Source organism: Lates calcarifer, linkage group LG13 (genome assembly GCF_001640805.2).
Source record: "Lates calcarifer isolate ASB-BC8 linkage group LG13, TLL_Latcal_v3, whole genome shotgun sequence".
Classification (NCBI taxonomy): domain Eukaryota; kingdom Metazoa; phylum Chordata; class Actinopteri; family Centropomidae; genus Lates; species Lates calcarifer.
Genome location: NC_066845.1, coordinates 11,469,931 through 11,486,795, shown reverse-complemented (window position 1 = coordinate 11,486,795; position 16,865 = coordinate 11,469,931). Strand labels below are relative to the sequence as shown.

At 40.2% G+C, this 16,865-nt stretch overlaps 3 protein-coding genes and 4 non-coding genes across 8 annotated transcripts; 1 reads left to right on the top strand and 6 right to left on the bottom strand.

Moving 5' to 3' along the window:
- Positions 1-563: 563 nt before the first annotated feature.
- dimt1l (DIM1 dimethyladenosine transferase 1-like (S. cerevisiae)) lies at positions 564-4,023 on the bottom strand. 2 transcript variants are annotated; one of them, XM_018669360.2, is made up of 12 exons: positions 3,844-4,023; positions 3,018-3,091; positions 2,746-2,832; positions 2,509-2,570; positions 2,309-2,402; positions 2,162-2,211; positions 1,943-2,066; positions 1,729-1,821; positions 1,559-1,623; positions 1,391-1,454; positions 1,132-1,238; positions 564-1,016 (listed from the first exon to the last, which is right to left on the bottom strand). In XM_018669360.2, the coding sequence occupies exons 1-12, from the start codon at positions 3,899-3,901 to the stop codon at positions 974-976; spliced, it is 921 nt and encodes a 306-aa protein (XP_018524876.1). In that variant the 5' UTR covers positions 3,902-4,023; the 3' UTR covers positions 564-973. The 2 variants fall into 2 exon arrangements, with proteins under 2 accessions (XP_018524876.1, XP_050930975.1); XM_051075018.1 differs by lacking the exons at positions 3,018-3,091; positions 3,844-4,023 and having other exon boundaries at positions 1,943-2,071; positions 2,166-2,211.
- A 94-nt stretch (positions 4,024-4,117) lies between these two features.
- cenph (centromere protein H) lies at positions 4,118-6,667 on the bottom strand. The gene is made up of 10 exons (XM_018668346.2): positions 6,467-6,667; positions 5,811-5,962; positions 5,551-5,606; positions 5,431-5,476; positions 5,251-5,319; positions 5,041-5,097; positions 4,892-4,955; positions 4,717-4,768; positions 4,387-4,547; positions 4,118-4,274 (listed from the first exon to the last, which is right to left on the bottom strand). The coding sequence occupies exons 2-10, from the start codon at positions 5,930-5,932 to the stop codon at positions 4,182-4,184; spliced, it is 720 nt and encodes a 239-aa protein (XP_018523862.1). The 5' UTR covers positions 5,933-5,962; positions 6,467-6,667; the 3' UTR covers positions 4,118-4,181.
- Positions 6,668-7,826: 1,159 nt separating this feature from the next.
- LOC108878770 (betaine--homocysteine S-methyltransferase 1) lies at positions 7,827-11,162 on the top strand. The gene is made up of 8 exons (XM_018669744.2): positions 7,827-7,993; positions 8,645-8,777; positions 8,900-9,012; positions 9,120-9,311; positions 9,409-9,556; positions 9,647-9,829; positions 10,137-10,365; positions 10,610-11,162. Exons 1-8 carry the CDS (start codon positions 7,973-7,975, stop codon positions 10,725-10,727), a joined length of 1,137 nt encoding a protein of 378 aa, XP_018525260.1. The 5' UTR covers positions 7,827-7,972; the 3' UTR covers positions 10,728-11,162.
- A 606-nt stretch (positions 11,163-11,768) lies between these two features.
- trnaq-cug (transfer RNA glutamine (anticodon CUG)) lies at positions 11,769-11,840 on the bottom strand. Its single transcript has one exon. It is a non-coding gene; the product is annotated as a tRNA-Gln (tRNA).
- A 983-nt stretch (positions 11,841-12,823) lies between these two features.
- Positions 12,824-12,895, bottom strand: trnaq-cug (transfer RNA glutamine (anticodon CUG)). The gene has a single exon. It is a non-coding gene; the product is annotated as a tRNA-Gln (tRNA).
- A 410-nt stretch (positions 12,896-13,305) lies between these two features.
- trnaq-cug (transfer RNA glutamine (anticodon CUG)) lies at positions 13,306-13,377 on the bottom strand. Its single transcript has one exon. It is a non-coding gene; the product is annotated as a tRNA-Gln (tRNA).
- Positions 13,378-13,865: 488 nt separating this feature from the next.
- trnaq-uug (transfer RNA glutamine (anticodon UUG)) lies at positions 13,866-13,937 on the bottom strand. Its single transcript has one exon. It is a non-coding gene; the product is annotated as a tRNA-Gln (tRNA).
- Positions 13,938-16,865: the final 2,928 nt, after the last annotated feature.

Genomic DNA, 16,865 nt, shown 5'->3' with positions numbered 1-16,865 from the left:
TAGGAAAGTGCCTAGAGGTGACAGTGCACAGATGTGTGGAAGCATATAGCCAGTTTCTTACCTGAAAGGTGGATGCAACAGCTGGAAGACAAAGTGACAAAATCTGCACAATTTAAGAGGAGTCTGGTTTGATACATGAGATATCATAACAAGGTTAGCTCTCATATGCCACCATTTAATCTGTAAACAAACATTTATTCACCAGACCTGATTCCTAGAAGGTCTGAAAGTTCTGGCCTAGTTTGAGTCTTACTGTGAAAGGGTTTCACCGGAAGCACTACTATGTCACCGGCTACTTTGCCACCGCAGGAGTCGACGGTTGCCATGACACGGTATGTCCATTGCCCTCTAGTGGTCACAGCGAGTAACTACACCTGCATATTCTTCAATGCAGATAAAACTGAGTATCACTGTAACAGCTATACGTAATGTAATAAATATATAACTACTGGGCGTCTGGGAAATTGTGATGAGGCGCTAGTGTTACGGGTGCTAGTGTATAATTTAGTGACAGTCAGGCAGTGTTAGCACAGTAAAAGAACAGCCTGAGATAAAAAGAAAACTTGTGGACATTTTGGATTTATTTTAAGAGACTGCACACAGTCATAAAGCTAGTTGTTAAATATTTACCTTTTCCACAAAGAGGTAATTTTAACAAGGTTTAGATTAGAATAATAATCCATTACAGACTATGGGGCTTATACAGCTTCTGCCAAAAATTGTCCATGCATGTCCCTTGACACTCACACACTCAATATGAGCTCTTTAAATGTATCCTCCAATATTCATTGTACATTTCATCCAAGTGTTTCAACATTGGAAAATCAGTTCGTCCGAGCAAATCTCCACAAGAGGAAAGATGAGTCAGACAAGCTCTTTCTTTCCACTCATCTGACCACTAACTTCACCTCTCTCATTAGGAAGGCAGGAGTCATAAAGCTGTTCTCTTCATTTCTCCGTCCATGCTGCCATTTTAAGAAAAGTGGATCCCTGCAGAGTTGAAGGCATGCAGGAGACTGAGGATGAAGAAAATACCCACGATTAAACACGTCAGACCTGCTGTTTATTTTAGGTAGATTATTTGGCATAGAGGGGATGTAGAAACAAAAAAGGGGGAGATGTTCAACTTACACCATGAAGTCATCGATGTCCATGGACCTGGCTCTCTTCTCACTGAAATCAGCCTCCTGCAAAACGCTCTCTATCTTCTTGCTGATGCTGAAGTCTGCTGGGACTTCCTGTCAAGGTGAGGTGCAAGACTTTAGATTCAAACCAGTGATCTTAAAAGTGACAGGTCTGCACTCTCAAAAACACAAGTGTGTTACAAGGAACAACATTTAATAAGAGTCCAACATGGCTGACAAAGCTGTGCACCAGGACGTTCACTCACCACATTGTGCACAGAGCAGTGAATTCTGTAGTTCTTTTCCAGCAGCTGTTCCACTGCAGCCGACCTGGAAATTATAAATCAACATGATTGTCTGTTTATTTCCATGCTCTCTTTTGGCAGAACAGGCTTCAGATAGAGTGGCAGTGTCTGCAGCAGGCGGGTACTCACTTGAAAGCTGCACTGAGGGTTTTGTTTTTCCTTACGAAAGCTATTCTGACCAGGCCGTCCCACTCCTTTACAGAGGAAGGAAAAAAAAAAAAAAACAACAACATAGTTTATGTCATGTTTTGACCAGCTATATTCTCACAGCACTGACCTTTTTAAGAATCAAATCTCACCTGGAAGTTGACTGGAGGGGGAGGATTTTTCGGTTCTATCCTAACAACACTTGACTCCACTTTTGGAGGAGGTCGGAAATTATTCTTCCCTACCTGATGAAAGGGGGAAAACAACAATACCGAGACATGGTTGTTGCAACGCACAAGAAACCTTGATGGAAAAAATAAAGGACACTGTCACAATGTTGTGGTGTCTAGAGAGTTGTGCATCAACCTTCATGAGGTGGTCTACGCGAGCCAGCAGCTGTGTGTTGATGGACAGTCTGCAGTACAGCTTGTCTCCAGGTCTGGCAACCAGTCGCATGGCAAACTCTCTCTGGAACATCAGCACGGCACACCTGAACAAAAATGAAACAGGAGAGGTGCTGAATACTCAATGTGGTCATGAGAGGAATACAATTAAAAAGTCCTTCTTTTTTTTAAACTTTCTAACCTGAAAAAAGGTCGATGCAGCAGCAGCTTGAAGACGAACGGAGATGAAATCTGCATGAGAAATTAAGAAATGTCCATTTTTAGATACCTGCAATGAGTGATATTGTCAAATTAACTGCAGGCAGTGTGGAGGAAAGCATATCTTTACCTGGTACGGTAAATTAGCCACACAGACATCAAAGAAAGGTAGATCAGTTTTTAATACATCTCCAACTAATATCTGAAGTTTGGTCTGCATGGGTCTGTTGAAAAACACAATGTCCTTTCATTAGACCACATGCTCACTTTCTGTTTGATTGCGGACATTATGAAAATATACGGTGGCACGGTGCTGTTGTTGTCACTCACGTGCACTGTACTCTTTTCTGAAGCTCAGCCACCAATCTGCAGTCCAACTCACAGGCCACCACCTGCAAAAAATATCAAACACTGTTTACACTGAGCAGTGACAAAATAATGTATCATTCTGACGGGTTTTTTTTTTATAAGGATGTACATGTGCATGATCTAATTTCAGAATTAGAGTCAACTCTCCTGTCTTAACCTGAGTACTTGCAGCAAGATGGCACTTTTAGATACACTCACCTTCTTGGCTTTCTCCAGCAGTTTAACTGTCATATTACCGGTACCAGGTCCCACCTCCAGAACCACGTCTGTCGGCCTCAGAGCAGCCTGAAAAACGTGACACATACGAGCTCAGCCACAACCATGGATTAGGGAAAACTTTGCATCATGACTGGGTGTACTGGATTTGCCTTTAAGATGCCTTTGTGTGTTTGTGATTGCGCTTGTGTGGAAAAAACTCAACTGTACATTAACTTCTCTTAACCACAGTGTTTTACACTAGTACTGCTCACCTTTTCAATGATACCATTGACAACCAAAGGATTCTTCAGGATATGCTGGCCGATGCCAGTGTTGAACATGATCCCTGCAACAGACAGCAAACAGAACACTGCATACTGAGCTTGTGTAAAGCAATTAATTAAATTCTATTCCCTACTTCCACTGTTAATAAATTACTTCTAATTAAAGGGCCCTGAAACAAACAGATTTAAGACAATACGCCCACCACATTTAATAAAAAAAGACTGAAACAGAAAGTTCACTGTGTGGTGAGTGAAACATGGGACTGAAATAATGCAGTGCGTGAAATAATACTTACAGCCATTAATATTATGAGGAATACGGTTTGGTAGTTTAATAGCATACAGTTAATGATTCATCTTCATACATTTAACTCACTAACACAAAACGCACATACTTAGCTCTAAATTCGACATTAAATGCTAATTTGATGAACAATGTATATGCCGAAAGAAACACAAGACACATGATAATTCAACAAATACCTTAACGGCGCTGTGTGATGCGGTAGCATTTACGGGCAAGTCGAGACAATTTAAATAAAGATTTTCAGAATCAAGTTTGGTGCGGCGTAACATAATTGGGGACGTGAGCTAAGAGTAAACAAACGTTTAACGCCAACACATTTAACAGTGAGAATCACAGTTGCTATAAACGTGTTGTCTTTGACACTGACTTGGTGACAGACTTGGAATCTTCTCAGTGTTTTGTATCTATATAATGATGAACTTTGACTTTGTAGCCCATATTTTTCCAGCAGCTGACCGTGATGCTTGCTGTCATGCTAATGCTAACGCCTCCCTTTAAGAAACGTACCTTGGTTTTTGACCTCTTGGTGCTGCCTGCTTTTCTTCTCCGCCTTTACCTTCGGCATTTTTACTCGGTTATATTCCGATTAAAGACCCAGAAACCCAAATGCGAAACACTTTTTCAACATATATCCGTGTGGGATCGACAAACACGTGTAAACTCCCCGTTTCTTCTTCACCGACAGGATGTGTGGTCGGTTTATTATCGTTCCCAACCCCTTGTCGCCCTCTAGTGGCGGCTGGACGTTCCTTACATTGCTTTTACAAATAATTAATACCGCTGGTTTTAACAGTTTTATTCGATTAGACAGTACAGAAACATATAAATATGAATAAATTCCTTCTCTAGTCAGAGGTAGGAAACTCCTCCAGCGTCATGACGATGTCTCGAAGTTGAGGATCATCCAGCCAGTTGACTTTACAGGCCAAGAGGATGCCCTGAGGAGAAGCACAGACATTAATACGTCAGCTGCTACGTTAATTGTATTCATGATCCATTATCAAACCTTCTACTGACAGATAGAAATATTCAAATTCCTGTTTAACTTACCCTAAGGACGTTTTGTGTCATGATGGCCATCTTTTTATATTTCTCCAGGTTCGCTCGGCCTTTCTCCAGCGCTGCTTTGTACTTCTCTGTATCTGGGTCCTCTCTCTTCGACGTCAGCTCCTCCATCTCTTTCATTTTCTCATGTGTGAGCCGTTTCATCTCTACACACACAAACACACACACACACACACACACACACAAGTGACAAATTTAGATTAGTCTACTAACAAGATGACAATTCTGAGAGGTCACTGAGTCATCTGTCAAATACACATGAAGCAGGTAAAAACTCCATCAAACCAACATTAGAAAATAAACCACAGAACATACCGAGTCTCTTCTTTTGCGTTTCTGTAATTTCACCTTGAAGATCTCTTGACTCCTATTGGGAAAAATAAGAGGGTTTTGGGTATGAAACTAATTCCCTCAATTTGAAATAACACTTTAATTTTAATATGCATCTCAATTTGTAACCTTGCAAACAAGCATTACACATAAACATTACCCTCTGAAGTTGTTTGATACGTGAACAAAGAGCCATGCAGCGGTCGCTTGCAGCTTTCAGTGCACTAAAAAAAACAAACAGAAATGTATCAGTGTCATTAAAGTTTTGACAAAATAAATGTTGTTTCAGCATGATGTGAGTTGACGTACTCAGCCTCCAAATCATTCTGTTTCAGCTTTTCTCCAATAGCATGCCACATCTGCATTCTGAAAGACACAAGTTAAATCAATCAGTGGTCAAAGTTAACAAAGACTCACAGCTTCTATAAAGCATGTATTGTACGTTTATGTTATATTATTAATTATAGAGGAATCCAGCATTCATCACAGAGAATAAAGATTGATCTAAAATCTGTTTACCTGTGCAGTGTCATTGTGCTGTTGAAATGATCCGTTTTGACTCTTTCCAGTTCATTGACATAATCTGGTCTGGAACAATTGATTCAAAAATAGAAATTAACACAGTAAATCCTGAGATTAACTTTAATCTTACATTCGTTTTAAATTCTAGATCCACATCTGCTAATTGCAAATACTCACAAGTCTCTCTCAGCTTCAGATGTGCTGCACGATCTCTTACTTTTTCCTGTTAGAGGAAACTTGATTTTAATGCTTTGTCATGAAGATACGACATGCTGGATATAATGCACAGTTACATACCTGTTTGAAGCTGCACGGCCATCTCAAAGCACTGGTTGGACATTTGCTGTTTTATTCTGACAAAGAGAGAAACACACAGATTATTGTCTTATGACATTAAGTAATGTGTTCTCATGGGTGCACGATATAACAAGATGAAAAGTGCATCTTAACCACTGGTATTGGGCTGTGATTCATCAAATAATCCAGCACACAGCTCCTGTGAAATGAAAAAAAAAAAAAAAAAACCTAAAGTGTTAAAGCAGATGTGGAAGAAGAACCTCAACATGTCTGTAGGCGAAGTATCTTTCTGTCCGGTGGAGCCATTAGGAACAGGACCATCATTAAGTCCCACAGCCTCCATCGTGTGGTTGAGGTTTCCCACATTGTCCGATGGGTCCATCAGAGAAAAGTGAAGGTGCCTGGAAAGGATCTTCACAAGAGAAAGTCTGTTTCAGTTCACCTGGGTTTTATACAAGAGACATTAAACACTGTACCGATTTAAAAAGTATTAAACTGATATATCCAGGCAAGAAAAGAGCATGAGAATGACACTGACTATTAAGAAAAAGAAAAGTTTACATAAACGACAGTTTGGAAAAACAAACACAACAAGAGGAAGTAAAATAGTCAGTTTATATGAAAACAACAGTGACCCACTGTTTGTATTTAATGAAACAACACGAGAAACTGCTTATACTTTATAACTGTCTGTTTTTAAAATAACGTTATAAATGGTCGAGGAAGTATAAGTAAGACCGAGGTGAAGTAAATGCTAAAATGACGCACAGTTCATTTCTAATGGACTGTAAACCAACATATAACGCTACAAATAATAGAATCAAAGTCAACATCTCCATGTGAGCACTTTAATTTTTCTATTTGACGTTATTTGGACGATACTGGGGACTAACGGAGGTGGATTAAAATATCTTACCTTGTTAAATTGATCTTAACGTTGCCGGTAGATCTAAATTGAAAAAGACTGCTGTACGTTAGCCACTAACTACGACTGCTAGTTAGTTGAAACTTTGACGATAACTTGTCAAAAACTTTCAGCGGCTGTCAGCAGATAAAGTTTTGTTTACTGTCACTTGGACGGTGGTTTTGTTTACATCAGTGAGTTTCAGATGGAAACCCCGCCAGGAAGTGACGACATCATCATTTCTGTTGCGGACAAATGATGCAGCGCCCCCTGTGGACCAGGAGTGAGAAGTGAAGGTTTGTCTGCGCAGGAAAAACAAATGGACCCAGTTTCAACCCGTGAAGTTTCAGGGCAAGATCAAGATTAACAGTGAGACTGACAGAGTCCAAAGTTAGATTTAACTCAGTTATTCTGCATTACCAATGTCCAAACAGTGGGGAAAAAAAAAGACCCAGAGTTCACTGCTTCTATATTTTATACTGTACTCCTACACATGTTATTATTAAAATCATCATAATATAATTTATAATAATCATTTATTATAACTTACTCAGTTATGGTTTGTTAGTTTGCAATGCCCACCTTTATGGGTCTTTAAAACAACTCAACAATAAATGCATGCAAGGCAACAATGGACTCTATGAAAAAGGGTCAAAACAAGCCTCTAAAACAGGCCTTTTTGACAAAATCCTCTGAGATAAGGAATAGTCTCTTTTAAAAAAAAAAAAAAAAATAGTCTACAGGAATAGTCTGTTTCGCCTGGAAAGGAGAGGATCAGTCAACACTCTTAGATTTTGTAGTTTATTGTTGCATTTGTCATTCATCAGCCTTTGTTCTCAAACTTTTGTTGTTGTTGTTGTTTTTGCCAATGTATTAGTCTCGAAAAAACTGTGGCGTGATATTAAATTGTAGGTGATTTTCCATAACTCCCACCATAAAGGTTTTCTTCATGGTATTTTAAATTCATACATTTAAAAATTCATTTACATTATATGTGATTGTTTATGTGATCTGTGCAATGTCTTATCTTTTTTATATTCAGTCTATGGTGACTTAAGTTTATTAAACCTGTCATCTGTTCAAAACAACCACATTTATATATTTATTCATGCTTAAACTGTCTCAGTGTGGTAAATCCTCCTCATGTAGAAGATCAGTTGGAGTTGGTCGTGGTGACGAAGCTGGACCTGCAGTACCTCCACCTGAAGTTCCCCGGGGGGGAAAACAAAGTCAATGATCACTCTTTTTATTTTATATTTTGAATCTTTGTAAAACTTTTCAAAAGCCCAGAAAAGTCATGTTTCTCTGAGTGGCGTCACGCCTGTGTGCGCGCACTCTACGCGCGGTCATGTTGTGCCTCGGGAACGAGGGATCCTTGCAGTTTGAATACAGCCTCCTCAATCTCGCGAGATTATCGTCTAGGGCCAGTGATAAGAGGTATTTGCGCACGACTGGTTCTTTTAAGGTTCTGAGGCTTGTCGAGTCAAACACAGTAAGTTGGAGCTGAGAGCCGCGCCGATGGAGAGCAAGAGGAGAAAGGTACGAGCTCAACTCAGCGGTTGGTAGTTTTGCACGTTGGCCTTAACGTAGCTTATGAATTTTGAACGTTGACATCTCTTTTAGCTGCATTCAGAGCAGTTAATTGATCGATAGAAATAAGCAGGTTAATGTTCAGTCATCCAACATATGGAATGCAGCAGCTTACAAGTAGAAAAGGTGAGCAGGTTTATCTGGACAGAAGTGAAGAAGGTGGAAGTTGAGTACACGTACACTATTTACTGCCTTCAAGATAACAAGCACTACACTTTGCACACCACGCAAACTGTGTGTAGTGTGTGTGCTCCTCTATTCTTAATTCTAACAGACCAGTGAATTAAGCATAAGTGAAGAAGTCCTCACATACAGTGCTTGTTTTTGAATTCTCTGGTCTTTTATACAGGCTGTCTAAATTCAGGGGTGTTAATGTAATATATTAACTACTCATAATATTACTTAATGAAGAAAGTTGACAAGCAACCAGAAATACACAGGGAGACGATGATATTGACAAGTGAGCACAGCTGAATAGCATGTTAGCCTGCAGTGTTGTAAATGTTTAATGTATAATTACATCAGGCATTGGTGCACTAATACCACTAATGTCTCTGTGTGTGTGTGTGTGTGTGTGTGTGTGTGTGCACGTGCACTCAGGGTATCTTGGAGCGCCTGAATGCTGGGGAGGTGGTTGTAGGAGATGGAGGTTATGTGTTGCAGCTGGAGCGTCGTGGCTACGTGAAGGCTGGACACTGGACACCTGAGGCTGCTGTTGAACACCCAGAGGCAGGTAGGTGTTACACACTCATTCAGTGACACAACAGCAGACTCTGTTTAAGCACTTTTTTTATCTGTTTATTTAGTATTTGTTTTCCCAATAAGTCACACCTTCTCTCTTCCTCGTTCCGTCAGTGCGGCAGCTGCACAGAGAGTTTCTGAGAGCGGGAGCCAATGTGCTTCAGACATTCACCTTCTACTGCAGTGAGGATAAGCTGGAGATCAGCGGCAATGTCACCAGCATCACGGTCAGTACAAAACCTCACTAGTCAAATCTAAAAACACCTTTATCCTCTTTACATTACATGATGAAAATTGGTCTGGTGTCACTGCAGTCTGTTCTCTTCTGATTCAGGGGGCTCAGATCAACGAGGCAGCCTGTGACCTGGCCAGGGAGGTAGCCAATGAGGGTGATGCACTGGTCGCTGGATGTGTCTCTAAGACTCCCTGTTATGTGAAGAGTCGCAATGAAACTGAGGTCAAGGCCATCTTTAAGAAACAAATGGATGACTTCCTGAAAAAAGACATTGATTTCTTTATAGTGGAGGTATGAGGAATAACTGTACAACAGATGTTAATGTTCAGTTCTAATGTATCTTTTCTGAAGTGAAGGTTTGATGATGCGATGCACTTTTCTCCTGCAGTTTGTAGACCATGTGGAAGAGGCGGTGTGGGCAGTGGAGGTGCTTAAGACCAGCGGTAAAACAGTGGGTGCGACACTGTGCATCTCCCCTCAGGGAGACATGCAGGGAGTCCCACCTGGAGAATGCGCTGTCAGGCTGGTCAAAGCAGGTACACTGACCCTCTGTGATGTAGGCCTTCAAAGTGTAACATTCAGCTGTACGATCTGAATATGTTTCATGTGTATGCGTTCGCGTGCAGGAGCTGACATTGTTGGAATAAACTGCCACTTGGACCCTCTGACGTGCGTTCGCACAGTGAAGCTGATGAAGGAGGGATTAGAGAAAGCTGGACTCAAAGCTCATCTCATGATCCAGCCGCTGGGCTTTCACACACCTGAATGCAACTTCGGTGGATACACCAGCCTCCCGGAGTACCCCTTCGGTTAGCATTTGTACATTTGTTTTGTGCAGAATAAACAAATCATCATCGTTGTTATGACAGTACAGTGATGTAATGTGCTGTAAGTGTTTGTTTTAGCACTAAACAGCAAACTAAAAAAGAAGGAAATTTTGCATAAAGCAACATTAAAGAACATTAAATATTTACTTAAAGCTAAGTTGACTGAACAGAATTAAGAGGTTCTGCTCAAATAACATAACCATGCACTGCAACCCCTTTGGCAAGAACAGTGTGATTGTTAGTTTGCAATTTTTATTTGTAATTGTATAATATTTTACTCTCCTCTTAGCGCTGGAGACCAGAGCCATGACCCGCTGGGACATTCATAAATACGCCAGGGAGGCTTACAATGCAGGAATTCGTTACATCGGTGGCTGCTGTGGATTTGAGCCGTACCATATCAGGGCTATAGCAGAGGAGCTGTCTGCAGAGAGAGCATCACTCCCTCCAGCTTCAGAGAAGCACGGACTGTGGGGAGCTGCTCTGGAGATGCACACTAAACCCTGGGTCAGAGCCAGGTAAGACTGAGCACAAACACAGCTACTGCGTATGTTCATGTTAGTCTGCTCTTTTAGAATTATGCTGCAGCATCTGCATTAAACATGAACAAAAGACTGTTTGTTATGTTATGTTTAGTATATGGTGGCATAGTGGCAGTTATAACAAAGAATGTAAAGATATTGGGAAAAATTTGAAAGTGTATATCTCTGCTCTGCACAGGTGTTGCTCTAAAAACAACTTAACTCTCAAAATTTGTCTCAGGGCTCGTCGAGAGTACTGGGAAAACCTCCTGCCTGCCTCTGGACGTCCCAAATGCCCCTCCATGGCCACACCAGCCGATGATTATGAAAAGCAGCTGGCGTCCAAAATTCTAACATAGTTGCTTGTGTCTGCCATACAGTTTGTTGTTGTAATGTTTATATTTTAGGACAGAATATCCACCTTTTTTCATGTCAAGAATGACAAACAATCAACGGTATAACCAGGTTTACAGAAACTCATCAAAAGCTTTGTCATTTACCAAACCTCAACAACCTCTCCTAGTATTTTTAGTATGTGTTGAGGTGGCTCAGACACTTTACACATACCATGTGCACAGTGTTACTGTGAATTAACTGCCTTTCTTTCTTTTTTTTTCTGTTCTGTAACTGTATGCATTATTCATAAACCTACTAACAGTTATACAAAAAAACGCAGCTGATCTTTTTACTAATTGTAAAATATCTGTTGATTGACTGATTGTTGTAACCTGCTACTGAGCATTTGAACATGCAGTATTTAGTAAAATAAAATCAAACTTGTTTATTAACAGCCACAGCTGTATTTGTCATTGTTTGGGAGGAGGTGGCAGGTGAAGTGACCTGACTTACATAAAAAGAAAATTAGAAATGTGTCCAGATTAGAGTAGATAATATTTGCAGTGCTTCCTGTATAAAAGCATCTTTTCAGCAGGATTTTTTTCTAGAGGGATTCAAACATTACATTAAGACCACTGACACTGTTTAGGCACTGTTTAGACCCTCTGTGATGTAGGCCTTCAAAGTGTAACATTCAGCTGTACGATCTAAATGTGTTTCATGTGTATGCGTTCGCGTGCAGGAGCTGACATTGTTGGAATAAACTGCCACTTGGACCCTCTGACGTGCGTTCGCACAGTGAAGCTGATGAAGGAGGGATTAGAGAAAGCTGGACTCAAAGCTCATCTCATGATCCAGCCGCTGGGCTTTCACACACCTGAGTGCAACCACACTGGATACCTCAGCTTACCCGAGTTCCCCTTTGGTCAGCATTTTCTCAGGTGTAGGATGAAGAGTAAAAGATACAGGTGTGTCACTTATTAATCAGAACTCAGAACTTTATTTCTGTCTTTTGTGGTCAATTGCATTCAAGATTGTACTGAGGTTTTGACTACTGTAGTCTCAGGTTCCACCGAGATTTGAACTCGGATTGCTGGATTCAGAGTCCAGAGTGCTAACCATTACACCATGGAACCATACAGCTGTTTAGTACACACCTTCAAAATTGACTTAAAAACTGTAACTGAAAGGCAAATACAGCCACTGTGTATGTTTATGTTAGTCTGCTCTTTTAGAATTAGGTATCATTTTGACAGAAGACTACAAACAGAAGTGCCCCTCCATGGCCACACCAGCTAGTGAATAAGAAGGAAGATCGTCGGTAACTGGAATTGAACATGACAACACAATCACATGTTTCTACTGTAAAATATTCTGTATAGAATAAGAAGTACTTTGCAGTATTCCTTATATGTCTGATCTGATGATTTGTCCAAACTATGTACTGTCATTTAAAATTAAAAACAAACTGTGCATAAAAACAAAGCTTGTATTCTTACTTACCACAACTTGTACTTGTAAACATCCTCACAATATTTGTTGTTAGATTGCTGAAATTAGCAATTGCTGAAATTTTTCACATATTTAATAAAAAAATGATTTGTTGATTTTGCTTTGTACATAAGAAAGACATTTTTCTTGATGTGATCATTCACCATTTTAGTAACCCTATGGTTGAGTATTATACGTTGTGAATAGTAGTATCTGTTACGTGTTTGTATGTGAGCAAATATGTTTCTGCTTTTGTTTATTGGGGTCACTGAATGCAACACAGTAAAGTTTGTGTGACAGCACAGGGCACAAACTCCTTCTCTCACTCTGCTGCACACATACAGCTCAGTATTTCTCATGTTATTATTATCAGTGAGCCACTTATTAACCTGAATCAGAGTAAAAGTCAAGTTAAGTTAGGAGAAAGGTAAGATAAGTTTGTATAAAAGTTATGAATAAGTAAAGATACAATTTGCAAGAGCATGTTGTAGCTCTAATGTTTGCTAAGTTTCAATACGTGTGTTCATCGACATGATTCACATATGTTCAGTATGTTTTTTTGTTTGTTTGTTTTTCATTTGAGATTGTGTAGGTTGAAGACAGGTTGCCATCACTCTTCGAAAATAACAGGTTCCACCGAGATTTGAACTCGGATCGCTGGATTCAGAGTCCAGAGTGCTAACCATTACACCATGGAACCTCCTACAGGCGTTCAAAGGGGGGTCACAGTCCGTGTTCCGTGTCTATATATAGTCCACAGATATGTAGTTCCGTTTCTTCCCTGATTTTCTTAATGATTAGTTTGCTTCCTTTTGCTGTCACTTCCTCATTCATAATCATTTCTATTTTTGACATGATTCAGTGTGATTGAATAACTTCTTCAGTCACACCCTGGAAAAAGTTGAGATAGTGTGTCAGCTGTCATGCGTGTGCAGAGGTTGTCAGTAATCATTTCGGGATTTCGTCAGTTTTGTTTTGCGTTTTGTTTCTGTGTTGATCTGCACCTTTCGCATATTTATATTACTATCTATATACTTTACATACGATGTCGTTTGTTTGTTTTGTTTCTGCCAGTTGCGTTCACGGTCGTCCCTACATTTAAAAAACCTTAGGTCCCACCGAGATTTGAACTCGGATCGCTGGATTCAGAGTCCAGAGTGCTAACCATTACACCATGGAACCACATTCATCAACGAAAACCTGTCAGTAGTTTGGCGTCACAGTTTATGATCTACATATACGGACACTAGTTCATTCGTTGTTTTTTTTTCATAGGTTTGCTTTCCTTTATTATATCTAAGAATTCTATATGATTTAGCATTAAAGACATGAAGCACACGCGAACTGATCTTTTGTACGACAAACAACTTTTACGCGCAAAAGAATATTGAAATAAATGCATGTAGAAATGTAGAAACAGAAATGAATTTGATTTATAGAACTGTGGACTAAAAGGGAAGACTTCCATTCATGTCTGTGTCTGCATCTGTCCGTTCGTCTTTCTTATGTTTGTTCACTTGTAATTTATCTTAACAGATACAAAGATGAGTACTGGCCGATATTCGTGCACTTTCCTGTAGCAATTAAGTAAACATACTTCAGTTTCCATACTTTATCTGAACTAACATTGGATGGCCACACGATCTGAGCTTCAGCCTTTCAAAACCACGAGGTTCCACCGAGATTTGAACTCGGATCGCTGGATTCAAAGTCCAGAGTGCTAACCATTACACCATGGAACCACCTTAAAAGTCCTGATGTGCTGCAGTTGTGCCTGTATGTCCAAACACATGAGTTGTCTAGGTAAGAGGGAGCTGGTGCGTTGCTGTTCATGGTTTTAGATGAGTCTGTTTTGGGTCCAGTGTGAGCGAGAGAAACTGGCTGCTGCATCTTTTCAAGGAGTAGAGCTAATGAATGAACGGGCCTGTAGAAAGACATGGCTGCCTCAGCAGCAGAACCGACTGCAGACAGGAATACTTTAACCAACTGAGAGAGAGAGTTATTATGATTGCCTGGTTAGGCCTAGTATTGATAGTTCAGTGTCCAGCTACCAAAATCTATCATAGACAAACAAAACAGTTGTGTTGACAAAACATTATCCCTTCATATTAGAAGATAAACCACAGATTAATTGTGTAAACAAAGACCCAGGATGTTTATTTTGTCTCTCTCAGTTTTTGCTCTTATGGCACATAATAAACCCCTCTCCTGTCCCTGGAGAGCCACAACCCCCATCCATGAAGACAGAAGCTCTATATTACAGACCAAGATGTTCTCTGTAGCCAACGTACATCTTTGTCTAATGTCTCTATGTCTAATATTGCTCTTTTTTATAATGTAAAGGGACTACATATCAACCCTGACAGGAGAGGTTTACATTTTGGGGACACATAGAGTGTGTCTACAACAGCAGCCAGAACCAGCACCACCTATTAGCCTGTTTGAACTGGCGATCAGTAGATAAGTCTGAATTCTTAAACATATTATTTGTCATGGATCAAGAATCTCAGTAGGAACTCTTTCCCTTTCTTTGTTGGCTCCAATTCAAGGAATTGAGTAAGTGTTCTTTAGGCCCAGGGCTTGTAAGTTGACTTTGCTGCCTGTCTCTATCCTGAAACCTCTCTCTCTCTCTGTCTGTCTGCTCTTCAGCATTCTTAGTCAGTATTTTATAAGCTGTTAATGAATAAACCTGGAATGAATTCGATAATAGAATTTGAGAGAGTCACCGTGGGGGATCTATTCAAAAATGCAAACACACTGAGGCATAGGTCATGGTCTGGGCTCATCGAAGCAGAGGTAAACTCTGTTGAAGGCCATTAAGCATTTCTCTTAGTGTCATTAGAAGCGATGCAGCCTGGAGAGGGCCTGACTTTTATCTGTCTCAAGGCTGTGACCATTAAAGGGGAACGCTTTTTTCCATTCCTGTCCTCTGACACAGTCCAGCCGATGTGTGTAAACAATGACAACTCAGCAGCTCTCTCCCACACTTAATAACTCAGCTCAGCTTGGTTTGCTGCATCTTTCTGTGAATACTTTAAAGCTGAAAAAACACATTTGCACAACAACATTTATCTCAAGAATACTTTATTGGTTTTTGGGAGAAATTGTTTTTGGACTACATCTCATCAATAATGCACTAATCTTTATAATGACTGGTGAAAAGCACATGCACTGCCATCACATCATAATAATGATGCTCTACAGGGGCGTTGCTTGTCATAAAGCTCTACTGGGGCACAGGCCCTTCACTGCAAACACACCCCCTGTGGTTTCTTGCTTTGATATCAGGTGAAACACATATTTTAATAGACGCATTGAACACATGAAATTGTGAAAGTGGGATATTAGGAGAGAAAAGTGCTGCATATATGTGGTTCTTGGTCGGTCATTTGTCAAGGTGTTACTGAGAATGTAATCATGGTTTTGGACAGAACGTAAAGAAATAACGGAGATTAATCAAAGTGAATCTGATTTCATGGAAGCTTAAGTATTTTGCTGTTTGCTTTGTTGTTTAATTGTACTGTTTCATTATAGTCTTTATTTTAATGGCATGTCAGTGACTATATTTTCAGACAACACTTGACTGTACTAATACAAACTACTACTAAATACAGCGATAGATGCAGGAAATATATTTTTAAGATGGTTTTTGTTTGTTTTGTTTTTTAAATGACATTTTAAATCCCTCCACTCACCCCTGATGTTTGCCTGACATGACATGTATAGACCTCATATTCAGGTGACCCAACAGTTCCCCCATGAGCAAGCACTTGGTGACAGTGGCAAGGAAAAACTCCCTTGGGAGGAAGAAACCTTGAGCAGAACCTGGCTCATGGTGGGCGGCCGAGTTCGAGCTCCTGCATCATCTGTTGAAGGAAGGCATCCTGTTCATCCCTCAAGTTTTGCACCAACTGTGCAACTGACACTGTGTCTTTGTGAGACTTGATTTGGTTCTTAAGCTCACACTGAAGACTGTCAGCTGTGAGGACATCAACTTCATACATCAGGTATTCTTCAAGAACATTGTTTTTCTCCTTTGCAGAGTGTGAAGGATCGATTCTGGCACGTTGTTGGGATCTGGATAAGCTTTTATGGGAATCAGTAGAAATATAATCAAAGGTAACAGCTACTGTGAAGGAGGAAGATGTAATTCTACGGCATTTTGCTTCTGTAATACGACACATTCCTCTTACCAAACCAAAGAACTCAGACTGATCTACGTGATAATATTGGACAATCACACCAGTTTCTAGCAGAGGATGGTTTTCTGATTCTGGGTTATGGGGCACATGGGACTAGTGTTTTGTGTGGGTTTTACCCTGCCCACACTGCCCCACAGTAAACCCACTATTAACCACAGTGGGTACCCGCACGAGCATGTTTGCTGGGGTACTTGATGCTGCAGTTACAGACCCCTCTGCAAAACGTCCCACACTGCTCACTCGAAAACGTCAGCACGCCCTTACGTGTCCTGCTCAAGTTGAGATTCTTATGTTGCCTTCAAGAGCTCTCAGGACAGAACGACATCGATCTTCTCTTCGCCTTGTCTCGCAAGACTGTAGCTTGATACTTCCATTAAAACCGCATTTAATAATAATAATAATAATAATAATAATAATATACTGAAGGGATTATAGGAGCAGATAGATAAGAGCAAAATGGATGGTGAC

Excerpts from the sequence above, each read along its gene's own strand:
- cenph (XM_018668346.2), bottom strand. The coding sequence starts at position 5,932 with ATGGACCCATCGGACAATGTGGGAAACCTCAACCACACGATGGAGGCT. Across the intron at positions 5,320-5,430 it reads TCTGAAGCTGAGAGAGACTT|ACCAGATTATGTCAATGAAC; the intron begins GTGAGTATTTGC and ends CAATTGTTCCAG. Across the intron at positions 4,275-4,386 it reads TGACACAAAACGTCCTTAGG|GGCATCCTCTTGGCCTGTAA; the intron begins GTAAGTTAAACA and ends GCTTCTCCTCAG.
- LOC108878770 (XM_018669744.2), top strand. The coding sequence starts at position 7,973 with ATGGAGAGCAAGAGGAGAAAG. Across the intron at positions 7,994-8,644 it reads TGGAGAGCAAGAGGAGAAAG|GGTATCTTGGAGCGCCTGAA; the intron begins GTACGAGCTCAA and ends ACGTGCACTCAG. Across the intron at positions 9,013-9,119 it reads GCAATGTCACCAGCATCACG|GGGGCTCAGATCAACGAGGC; the intron begins GTCAGTACAAAA and ends CTTCTGATTCAG.
- dimt1l (XM_018669360.2), bottom strand. The coding sequence starts at position 3,901 with ATGCCGAAGGTAAAGGCGGAGAAGAAAAGCAGGCAGCACCAAGAGGTC. Across the intron at positions 2,833-3,017 it reads TCAATGGTATCATTGAAAAG|GCTGCTCTGAGGCCGACAGA; the intron begins GTGAGCAGTACT and ends CACGTTTTTCAG. Across the intron at positions 1,017-1,131 it reads GACATCGATGACTTCATGGT|TCTCCTGCATGCCTTCAACT; the intron begins GTAAGTTGAACA and ends CTTCATCCTCAG.